The sequence below is a fragment of the Nannobrachium achirus genome (assembly GCF_963921795.1).
Source record: "Nannobrachium achirus genome assembly, chromosome: 16".
Classification (NCBI taxonomy): Eukaryota; Metazoa; Chordata; class Actinopteri; order Myctophiformes; family Myctophidae; genus Nannobrachium; species Nannobrachium achirus.
In genome coordinates this window covers 58,513,151-58,525,808 of record NC_137823.1, presented here as the reverse complement: position 1 = coordinate 58,525,808, position 12,658 = coordinate 58,513,151, and the positions used below count along the sequence as shown (strand labels likewise).

General features: G+C 40.8%; 1 protein-coding gene across 1 annotated transcript in view; it reads left to right on the top strand.

Moving 5' to 3' along the window:
- LOC308300657 (uridine-cytidine kinase-like 1) overlaps nucleotides 1-12,658 on the top strand; it is a gene marked incomplete at its 5' end in the record, with an annotated part of 79,264 nt that overhangs the window by 17,457 nt on the left and 49,149 nt on the right. The window contains 2 exons of the mRNA XM_080744537.1: nucleotides 1,792-1,898; nucleotides 12,483-12,653. Of these exons, the coding sequence (XP_080600663.1) occupies nucleotides 1,792-1,898; nucleotides 12,483-12,653 (278 nt within the window). The remainder of the gene's footprint in view (nucleotides 1-1,791; nucleotides 1,899-12,482; nucleotides 12,654-12,658) is intronic.

The following is a 12,658-nucleotide window of genomic DNA, read 5'->3' as shown; positions in this document are numbered from 1 at the left end:
TGAAGTTGGGTTTGGGTTTGTATAGGAAGGGGGCGTGTCTGATAAAATGAATATCAAATATCTAAATAAGGTATCTAAATTGGCATGAAATACTTGAATTTCAAGCAGGCTTCACCTGGAACTCACATGTGGTGAGTCAAAGTTGACTCTAATCTTTAGTAATCACTAATCCAACCAGTTGAAATGGAGTAAAGCCCTCATTCTGCTGTTTTGTGTCACTGTATGACCCACACTGAGCATGGACACAATATAAACAAGGAGAGAATTGTCAGGAGGTCATAGAAAAGATTGTAGCCAAGCATGGACAATCTCAAGGCCCCAATCTCAAGTTTCTGCGAGAAATGGTGTTTTTTTAAAATAAATGCAAGGGTGCCAATACTTTTCGCCACGACTGTACAAGCTCACAAGACCTCGCAGAGCTTGTAGATTGTCTATTTTCGGCAAAAAGGTTTGGTATAGAGCAGATTCCGTACAGAGTGAAAGTTTATACAAGTATTGACAGTTCAAGTGGTTACATATCTGATCTCAAATTGACATGAATCTAACATACACTGATACACTGTGCTGTTAAACAATGAAACTACATGGAATCTGGGGGTCCCTGCTTCATCTCTCTCTCAGCTAAGGGGTCCTTGGCCCTGAAAACGTTGAAGACCCCTGCTTTAGAAGTTGTCAAACTGGAAAAGATGATGTATATTATTCATTGTTTATTGTCATGTGACGCTGCTTAGTGGGGCGTCTGTGGTTTGTAGCTTAATGTGAACTGTGACAGAATGCCTGTGTGATGCCGTGGTCCTCTCCTTTCTTCCTCAGGGGCGTCAATTGGGTATGGCAGGGGTATGCAGCTGCCATACCCTGGGTCCAGGGGGGGGGAATAAAAGTTACTTTTAAATATAAATCCATGAATGTCTCTTTGTCTATCTGTTATTGGAGCGGTGAAAGCGCTCCCAATAGACAGGTATGTCCGTGGGTATGTCCCTGGGTGGCTGGGTGGGTGGCTGGGTGGCTGGCTGGCCGTGTCCGTAGCCTGGCAATACCTTGAGTGGCCACACACAACACACTAGTTAAAGGAGGGGCGCTGTTGTGCAGGCACACACACACACAGCTTCTATGGCACTATTGTGCAGACTAGACACACACACACACGCACACACACACGGTATAGCTGCTCAGATTCACCGCTCCACTTCGAACCGAGGTTTGATTTTATGATGTTAAATTACAGTAAAATAACTACAAATGCAACATTTAACAAAATGGTCACTTTAACAAGATATTGTGGCCAAGCCCCCAGAACCCTGGGGGCGCCCTGAAACCAAATGGACATGGTGGCCGTTTCGAGGTACTGCAGTTGGGGCCAGAAACATGAACGCGCATCTAGTCTTCTTTGTATTGACGCGCGTTCATACCGGAAGTGCTCGTTCATGAATGCGCGTCCATGAACACAAACTATGACGCAAAATGCGTCACAAAGGCCCCACTACGTCACGGTTTTACTACGCGGAAGGAGGGGTGAAAACGCCTCATGCGCTGGGTGAGCAACTCAATGCAAGTGGACGGGCGGGGATATCTGGTGTCCTCTCTATTCTTATTATAACTCTATGATTGTGGCGCGTTTACGAACATGCCAAGTTTAGCTGCACTTGAACAACCATTCCAGGGGGAAAATAGAATGCACATCATGCCTGTTGTTAAGGTATGGCAACATGACTGGTGTCACCACCAGTCATGTTGCCATACCTTAGCTTTTTCTGAACTGACGCCACTGTTCTTCCTGCCTCCTCCCCACAGGTCTGTGTGGCGGCAGTGCCTCTGGGAAGACCACGGTAGCCAATAAGATCATAGAAGCCTTGGACGTTCCCTGGGTGGTGCTGCTGTCCATGGATTCATTCTATAAGGTACGTTCCCTGGGTGGTGCTGCTGTCCATGGATTCATTCTATAAGGTACGTTCCCTGGGTGGTGCTGCTGTCCATGGATTCATTCTATAAGGTACGTTCCCTGGGTGGTGCTGCTGTCCATGGATTCATTCTATAAGGTACGTTCCCTGGGTGGTGCTGCTGTCCATGGATTCATTCTATAAGGTACGTTCCCTGGGTGGTGCTGCTGTCCATGGATTCATTCTATAAGGTACGTTCCCTGGGTGGTGCTGCTGTCCATGGATTCATTCTATAAGGTACGTTCCCTGGGTGGTGCTGCTGTCCATGGATTCATTCTATAAGGTACGTTCCCTGGGTGGTGCTGCTGTCCATGGATTCATTCTATAAGGTACGTTCCCTGGGTGGTGCTGCTGTCCATGGATTCATTCTATAAGGTACGTTCCCTGGGTGGTGCTGCTGTCCATGGATTCATTCTATAAGGTACGTTCCCTGGGTGGTGCTGCTGTCCATGGATTCATTCTATAAGGGACGTTCCCTGGGTGGTGCTGCTGTCCATGGATTCATTCTACAAGGTAGACATCACTGTGACCTCATCATGCCTTTAACTGGGTTCATGACATCACAACACCGTGACCTCATCATGACATCACAACACTGTGACCTCATCATGCCTTTAACTGGGTTCATGGCAACACAACACTGTGACCTCACCATGACATCACAACACTGTGACCTCATCATGCCTTTAACTGGCTTCATGACATCACAACACTGTGACCTCATCATGCCTTTAACTGGCTTCATGACATCACAACACCGTGACCTCACCATGCCTTTAACTGGGTTCATGACATATTTACTCTGCCAGAGAATGAGACAGGGTTCCCACGGTCATGAAATTCCTGGAAATATTTTGAAATTAGAAAAATATTTTTCCAGTACTGGAAAAGTTTTGGAATTGATCAAGGGTCCTGGAAGGTCCTGGAAAAAAATAGCTATGCATTGTCTTTGGTTATTGACTTTGTTAATACCTCTGAAATGACAAATTAAACATGGGCCAAATTGTCAAATATTAGAGGCAGAAATTGTGAAAATGGCAGTTCTACATGCTCACACCAACGCGAGGCGTTGTCAGCATGTAGATCGGCTATTTTCACAATAAAATTCTTAGTGCTCGTCAGGGTGCCGGGTCCCCAGTTGAAATATGATTATTTCGGGGAGGCGTTGTGAGCATGTAGAACTGCCATTTTCACAATAAAATTCTTAGTGCTCGTCAGGGTGGGGGGTCCCCAGTTGAAATATGATTATTTCGGGGATCACGGCCTGAAAAGGTTGAGAACCACTGGCATACACTACCTGTCTTTGGGCATTGCGCATAGGAGTAAGCGACTCGTTATTGAGCTGAATTATTGTTATATAGTCCTGGAAATCTGGTTAAATACTCTGGAAAAGTTTTGGAAATTAATTGGTAAAAATGTGTGGGAACCCTGTTAATTGCTTATGGCAGTGGCTCCAAACAGCTGGCCTAACCCTATCCTTCATACTGCGTTCACTCATTCCTCCTTCCCACAGTATGAGGTCTGGACTTCAGCAGAGAGGCACCGAGTATGAGAAGTTGGCCCCCATCATTTTCTGATCGGGGCCAATCAGTGACTGCGTTTCAACTGCTGTCCGCACAACAAGTGAAAAGCTTCCCCTGATTGGTCCATATGTAGATAGTGACATCGATGCTTGCTGCAGCATTTTCCCCCTTCGTCAGTTTAGTGCATTCAATTAAACCAGTTTAACAACCGTTCTATAATAATAACTATTAGCTTTTGATTTCAAAACAGTCTTGTGTACATTATTAATGAACGCAGCATGCAAGTCAGCCCTTCGCCTTCCTCAGTCCCTTGGCGGTTCATAATTAATCCAGATTGTTTCTATTTCTTTTTTCTTTTTTTTAGACGACTCGCAGCCCATGGCCATTGCCAATAAGTGATTTAAATGAAATGATTTATATCAATTATGTTCTACACTGCTTTGGGACTGAAAAGTCATTGGCTACTCCATGCGCTCTGATCACTGAACTAGAGAAAAACATTATGAGTGTAGTTCTATGGATTTTGTCATTGTTGCTGTTATAAACTCAGCACAAAAAGAAAGGAAACTTGACTCCGGTCCATTATATCTCCCCTTTAATAATAATCTATTTTATTGTGTTTTATATCATTTTTATCGTTGATTCGTCACCTTTACAACGAGGTACAGTTTGTAAGCATTGGGCCTTCATGGAATGAGTACCACAGCCAAACGTGTGGGTAGCGCAGACCCAAAATGTGCCAAAATTAGGTCCATTAAATCTCCCCTTATTATGCCAAATGGTATTGCGTTTGATATCATTGTTATTGTTGATTTCATGCCTCGAATGCCCGATGCTTACAAGCTGTACCTCGTTGTAAAAGTGACTAATCAACGATATAAATTATTTAAAACACAATACAAATTGGTATTATTAACACATTAAATGCCCACGTGGTGTCAACGCGCCAATCTCTTTGATGTCTACGTGTGCCCATCGACGCGTTCGACGCGTTGTACAGTAAACTACTGTACTGTAGCTACTGTACTTGGCTACCGTGGTGATGAAACAAACTCCATTTCCCAAAATGCAGCGCGAAATCACGTGACCAGGAAGTGCTGTCAGCGTCGTCCACTGCCCTGTTTAGCTACTGCACAAAGATGCAGTTTGCTCCGGATCTTTTCTTTTTTTTCTTTCACGTTCAAAACGGCGGCCTCTTCTACCGGCCATCACACAAACGCTGTGGCCTAGGATTGATACAAAACGGTCCTGACTGAAAGAAAAGATTTTCGCGAAATAAACAGGACATGCTTGGATTACATTTACTCAGATTACTTTTTTCGCCAGGACCTCGAAGGTAGGAAAAATGGTGGGTTGCCATGGGCACCAGCAAATTAACCCTTGCATTCATTGCGGGCAGCCAATGTGTTAAAGATAAGTCACCTCTGCAGTAATTATTGTCAGAGGTGAAAGCATTCATCATTACATTTCCCCTCCCAGGCAGGTTTGTGGATCAGGACTGACAACAGTCTGGTCAGTGCAGTGGTCACTAGCCTGCTTCTCTATCCTCTATGTGGTCAATTACTACATTGATTGAAGGAGCAATAAAAAACAAACATATAATTGAAAAAGACATGATTCATGGTCTTCTACATTTATGTGGGTGATTGTGAAAAGACTTGCAAAAGGCGTTTGCTCAGTCAGCAGTGTTTGTCACTGACTTGGCAAGCTGCTACCTGAGAGCAGCAGTGTTGTTGTCTTTAAGAATTTCTCTTCTGTTTCTTACTTTTATGTTCTGTATATTCTGTTGTGTTCTGTTGTCAACTCTCTCCCCCCCCCAGCTGTTGGTTTGTTTTTCCTAACAAAACCAAAAGATGATGTGTGCATACATAATGTGTCCCTAGCAGGGATGTCAAAAATGGACCTTTATCAAAATCGATTATTCTATAGCAATATTCGAATATTATTCGAAAATCGATAATTAATTATTATTATTTTTTTATTAAAAAAAAAAAAAAAATCTTCTGTTTTTCGTTTTTTTTTTTTTTTTTTTTACTGGATTTCAATGCACATTTACATACAGTGGGTTACAACATTTAGCGTCGCCAAGTCTAAAATGACACCTAGAGGTGTCAAGAGGTGCCTAGAGGTACCTCTGTCAAACACGCCTCCAAATTCTTAGCCGCGCCCCCTAGAAATGTGATATTTTATTTCAACGTGTAGTGTGGCTGTTCAGCCACGGGGTGGCGATTCTTCAATATGAGTCGACTATTCGAGTCTATTACTTGTTGGTTACTTGTTATCTCTACCTGCATTGTGAGCTTGTAAATAGTTTCTTTTCAAGTTATTTTTGCACTCAAATTGTAATTATTTGTTTAACCCATTTAGGCCTAGGATTATTGACTGCTTTAACTATTGAAAAATAGCAAATATACAAGCTCACATGTAGATCTGCTATTTTTTTTAAATCATGATTTTTTTTGCAAGTCTTTGAATATATCTACTTAAAAGCGAACATTTGTAACTCAAATATTTGCTTCTGGGGGGTCCCTGGAACAACATATTTTGAGATGGGGGGTCCGTGGCCAAATACCTGTAATTTTGGGGGTCCTTCACATGAAAAGGTTTGAGAACAGCATGATTTCGATTTTAGAGGAAGGATTTAGAAGTCGGGTCAAAGATCGGGTCAAAGATATTCAAAGACTTGCACTCATTTTCACAATTTTTCAAAAATAGCAGATCTACAAGCTCACAACACCTCACACTGCAAAGTGTTGTGAGCTTGCAGATTGGCTATTTTCGGCAAATACTTTAGGTGTGGAGGGGAAAAAAGAGCATACTAAGCAGTAAGCACAGAGGTTGAGGTACAAAAGGTTGTGGGGGTCCCTGCTTCATCTCTCTCTCAACTAAGGGGTCCTTGATCTGAAAACGTTGAAGACCCCTGTATTAGTGTATTTTTCTTATTGAACTTTTTTTCCCCACATGATTCCACAGTAGCTTAAGGTGTCTCCGGAGACTACCCTTCCCCCTCTTCACACCTCATACAGACTGGTTCTCTCTTTGCATTGACTCATTTGCTTCAGAACACAACATGCTGTCTATCTATGCTGTCTATCTGTGTCAAACAACACTGTTAAATGGCTATTTCACTTTAAAAGGCTCATGTCTCACCACAGATATCATGTTTGCTTTTAGTCTCTGAGCACATACACTTTTCTTTATAAACTTTAAGAGAACTTTCAGGTCAACCGTAGCCTATACTCCTATTTTGGTTCAGTTTTGTGAGCTTGTAGATCAGCTGTTTTCACCAGTTTGTTTCCTGGGAAAATGTCTAATTTCCAGAGACTCTGTGGGTTCATTTAGGGGGGTGGTCATTTGTACACAGTCAGAGTTAAGGGGAGAGAGACCTTGACATTTGGAAGTTTGAGAAGCACTACTGTAGAACATAGTTAATAAAAACTTAGTATACATTTTTTGTATAGCCTCCTCTTATCACTTGATTAAAGAAAACATTATTTGATAACGTTTCATTGTGCTCCTAAAATTATTTATATTCTACCAGATGTTTCATGTGCCACTTGTGAAAATACAAAGCGTCAAGACTTGCTTGTAGTCACACCAGTAAATGCAAATACTTGGTAAAACCGGTTTCACTTATGCGCGGGGGAGGGATTGTCCCAGCCTCCCCGAAGGCCAGGACAGAATTGAATCACTGCAGTAAATAGATTTGCCCTCATACCCAGTGGTGGAAAACGTAAAAGTATCAATACTGTAATGTAGCAATACTCTGTTAAAGTACATAATTCAAAATGTACTTGAGCAAAAGTATGAAAGTATTGGCTTCAAAATATACTTCTTATACCCTCTTGTGCTGATAAATACAAGATTTGTTAGAATGAACAAAAATATTTAAACATTGTTAGATTTCTTTTTGAAAAAGATCTACAAGCTAGATTAAAGTGGTTAAGCTGATTTTGATACTATATACTGTATGTATGTATATATTCTAGGGCTGGGAGAGAGAGAGAGAGAGAGAGAGAGAGAGAGAGAGAGAGAGAGAGAGAGAGAGAGAGAGAGAGAGAGAGAGAGAGAGAGAGAGAGAGAGAGAGAGAGAGAGAGAGAGGCGGAGAAGTCATCAAATGACAGAACGTTGTGACACAAACAATTACAAAATAATTGGTTCACACACTGTCCCAAAACAACATAAACGTGACATAATAATAATAAGCTAAATATAAGGAAACGAAAAAGACACAACTTTTGTTCACATGTTCAATTGAAATTGTTCTTTATTTGGAAACAAGGCAGTAGGCAACATTTTTCCAATAGCCTCATAAAGTTGTTCATAAAGATTTATTAGTTGTCCCAGACACCTGGACAAACATTTGATTGTGGTTTAATAATAATAATGTAATGCCATCATGGTCATAAATGTAGGCCTAATGCCTGTAGAAATCCTTCTCCATTCCTCCTCTTCTGGTAAATGTCAACGTCTCAGAAGAAGATGTGACAGCGAGGAGGTTTTTGAGAACCAAGCCTCTGACATGACCAATCGCTTTTGCTTTTGTGAAAGGGTCCCTTTCTAATTACAGAGTGAAAGGTCAAGTTAAAATGTCAAACTATTATTTACCACACTGTTTTTCAATACTTTTCGGTAATCATGACATTTTGTGAGAAAACATACGTTTACATTGCCAAAGCAAGTGTCAAAAAATTAAATAAAAACAGTCTATAAGGGAGAACATGGAACATATACAGTAGGACGGTTGGAGGGGGAGCAGCTGACCATATAGGCGACCCTCTAGACAAGCTAATTGCTTCCAATACACAAGTATCTGTGCCAAACATGTTGAACCAGTTCTATTGTCCGCCCGTGTTGAATTGACGGCACACGCAGGCTTCATTGGTGTACTGAGTACATTTACTCGAGTAGGCTATTTTTATTCCACTACAATCTTTTGAAAACAGTTAGATACTTTGCAAATTTCGATTATTAGGCTATATTATTAGGCCTTTCTCCCTGGCTTTTGTTTCAATGTTAATATTATAGATATAGATTCCTAGGCAACCAACCAGCAGCATTGGACAATAAAGTCTACATTACATGATAAAGTTTACACCGCTCTGACTTCTGACAGTGCCTGTCAATCAGTTCACACAGCTGCAGTATGTTAGATTGAGTAGACCTCACCACATGAAAGGCAAAGGCACGCATGGACTTTTAATAGCCTAATCATAAGCTAAATGCTCGGGTCTCTCTGAACCTCGGAAATAAACGGATTTCAGGACAATGTCACAGGTCTAAAAAAAAACAAAAAAAGAATCAGAACGGGACGGAACTGGACAAGACCATTACGGGGCCACTCGGGTTACAAAGCATGTCTCATTAAAAACAATATATATTTTATAGTTGAAGGGTAAATACACAATACTAAAGTAAAATACAAATACCTCAAAATTGAACTCAAGTAATTCTTAGAACTTAGGTAATACATCATTACACCAACACCAATTACATCAAATGCAAAGAAATAGTAGAATTAGTTGGCTAATCTAAGAAAAACATGGGTAGACACATGTTTTCAAACCAACAAGGAAACAAAGACAGACAAGCGAACAGCAGAGCTTTTCCATAATGAAACATGCTCTCTCTGAAACAGTGGAACTGTTATTAAGTGCTGGTAATAAGCTCATTGTCATGTGAACTGTTAACTTTATAATTATCCGTTTTAGTCCCATAGCCAGTTTTAAATGGACCCTTACAAATACAAATGAGACATTTAATTAACATTTAATGAAAAAGTCCTATGCCAAAATGTATTTTTACTTCATTTAAAGTATAATTACTCTCTATTATCTACAGTAGTCTCTTCTGTGGTTCATTTCAATTCATTTCAATCCCCAGCAAAATAGTTAAACTAATTGCTCTGCTATGCCATCTAGTGTCACTTGACTGTATTGCAGAAGATAAGCTGAAAGGACGGCCTCCTATTTTTAGACACTCCCATCTCCAGAGAGACCGGTGGGTGGCCAGAGGTACCTACAGATACCTGAGGCGACTCAATTTTCTGTGAACCACTGTATGTACAACATGGCTCTTCAGGTAATTGGTAGCCTAACTACTACTCTTCATCTTTCTTTTTAGTGTGCCAGTGTACTGTTCACCTAATCTCTCAAGAACAGATTCTGTGATGCTTTACAATACAGAGGACGCTGTTTTCCCTTTTCTTTGATGATGGCCACCAAGTACCAAACAATCAAGCCTGAATCAATCACACCTGTGTCTGAGACGGGGGAGGGGAGTGTGTAGCAGGCAGCCACTCTGCTGTGCTCCTTCACTCTACACAGTTTACAGTTGGTGCTGGTGTGAATAATAAATCAATGGCCATTTACTATTATCATTAATACTATTGTTAGCCTATATTCTATATTTTGGTTGAAACTAACTAACTAAGCCAAAAAATAGTATAAAAAAAAAAAAAAAAAAAAAAAAAAAAAAAAAAAAAAAAAAAATCGATTATGAAATATTAAAATCGAATATTGATTAATCTAACGAATATTCGAAAATCGATTATTCGGTGACATCCCTAGTCCCTAGGGTTGTCACAATTATTACATAATCATCTAATCGCAATTATTTGACATAATCGCAATTATTTGACATAATCGCAATTATTTTGTGATAATCATCATAATTGTTTACATATTGAAAAATGTTTATCCACCTGTTTCCGCGGGAGTTTACTGGAGATTATTTGGACCTGTTTGGACCACACTTCCGGTTTAACAGCAGACATACAAGCTCACGTCGCGTCGCAGATGCAACCGTTGTGAGCTTGTAGATCACACTCGGCTGCGGCGCCGGAAGCTCGGTACAGCGTCTGCGCAATGCACTATGGGGCGTTGGAAACTCGTGGATATATGTTCAAACATTTAAAAAAATGTGGTAATAGAAGATCAACGCGTCGCATCGCGTTGTGAGCTTGTAGATCTGATATTTCCACTATCAATGTTATTTTTAAAGTGTAAAGTTGTCAAATATGTCCTTCATTTCTTTGTATATTTAGGTTATGTGTCATATCTGCCATGTGCAACTTCAAAGCCTACAAGCCAAAGAGAAATTGTCAACGACAAAAACACAATTAAATCGTTAATCGCAATTATTTGAGTGACAATTAATCGTCATTTAAAATATCATAATCGTGATAACCCTAGTTCTGTATATTCTGTTCTGTTGTCAAGTCTCTGCCCCCTAGGGATGGGATGATACGCGATATTATCGTTTATCGTGATAAAAACACTCACGATAATCGTATTGTGGAGATTGAATTTATCGTGATATTGTCCTCCGTCATGCACTGGGATCAATTCACCTTTTATTTGCAGAGCTGCATATCCGGTACCACTTAAACCCTCTATAACTGGTAAAAGGTACTTATGATATACGTACTTGATACAGTCTTTTTTTCACTATCTGTCTTTGCAAATGTCTTTGCCAAAAAATAGCCGATCTACAAGCGCAAAACGCGTCACATTGCGACACGTTGTGAGCTTGTAGATCTGCTAATTTTTGGCAAATGTTCTGCCCCAGGATAATGGGTTTTGATGTTCGCGATAATATCGTAAAAATCGCGATTTCTTTTGCCACAATAATCGCGATATGAAAATGTCATATTGTCCCAGCCCTACTCTCTGCCCCCCCCCCCCCCAGCTGTTGGTTTGGTTCTCCTAACAAAACCAAAGATGCTGTGTGCATACATAATGTGTCCCCATGGACCATCAACATTCTTTACCCGCTCCTGTGAGCCATGAAATCTGCTTTTCTCCTGAATGAGCAGCACTGGATTTGGCACGATATTAACCCATTCAGGCCTAGAATTATTGAATGCTTTAACCAGTGAAAAATAGCAGATATACAAGCTCACAGCGCGGCACCGAGTGCCGCGCTGCGAGCTTGTAGATCTGCTATTTTTGAAAATCTTTTGCAAATCTTTGAATATATGTATTTTCAAAGCGAACGTTTGTAACTCAAATTTTGCTTCTGGGTGGTCCCTGGAACTAAATATTTTGAGATGGGGGTCCGTGGCCAAATAAATATCATTTTGGGGGGTCCTTCACATGAAAAGGTTTGAGAACCACTGACATAGTAGTCTCTCAAGAACAGACTAACTGAGCTCCAGTTAAGTGAAAAGGACCTTTTATTTGATGATTGCTGACATAGAAACAGGTTTTTTCAAATAAACCTTAGAAGGATTCAAAAGACACTTAATGAATCGGGACAAAATTCTAATTTTCAGGATTTAAAAAAAATAGCAGATCTACAAGCTCACAGCGCGGCACTCGGTGCCGCGCTGTGAGCTTGTATATCTGCTATTTTTCAATAGTTAATATAATGATATAAAATAATGATACAAAATACAGTGTACCCGTTCTGAATGGGTTATGGTTAACAGCACGGCGGTGTATTCAGGGCCTCGATGCTTGTGTTGTTCTCAACTGATTAACTGTATTAGATATGGTCAAATGATTCCAAATGTGCCCACAAATACATTATTATGACTGGCATTCTGGTTGTTCTGGTCAGACTGCATATATCAACTGACGATTCACCTGGATTGTACTTAGTTGGCCATGCATTGTTTGTTTACGTTTATTTGTATAGAACATGTCAACAGCAATAGTCCATCCATGGGCCATACGAGATGTCACTCTCGGAAAGGTGGCAAAGGTTACCATGCATTTTTGAGAAGCTCTATATCATTCTGTAGATTATATTTTGGTATGATAACCCATAACTGTATTCACAGCTATATTGGTGTTATCAGCTGCTAAAGTTGGTGTCCCATTAACGTTACTATACAGGAAAAACATTTCTGGCTCATGGCATGAAAAGGCCTTCACAAATGAGTATTGTGTTTGTTTGTCCAGCCATTGGGGGAAATTCACAGACACCTTTACATTACTGTCTGTGTGCGTGTGTGTGTGTGTGTGTGTGCGTGCGCGTGCGTGTGTGCGTGTGCGTGCGTGCGTGTGCGTGCACCAGGTATTGAATAAAGAGGACCAGGAGCTTGCAGCCAAGAACGAGTACAACTTCGACCATCCTGATGCCTTTGACTTTGAGCTGCTGGTCACTGTGCTGAGGAAGCTGAAGAAAGGCAAGAGCATCAAGGTTCCAGTGTACGACTTTACCTCGCACTGCAGACGTAAAGAATGGGTAAG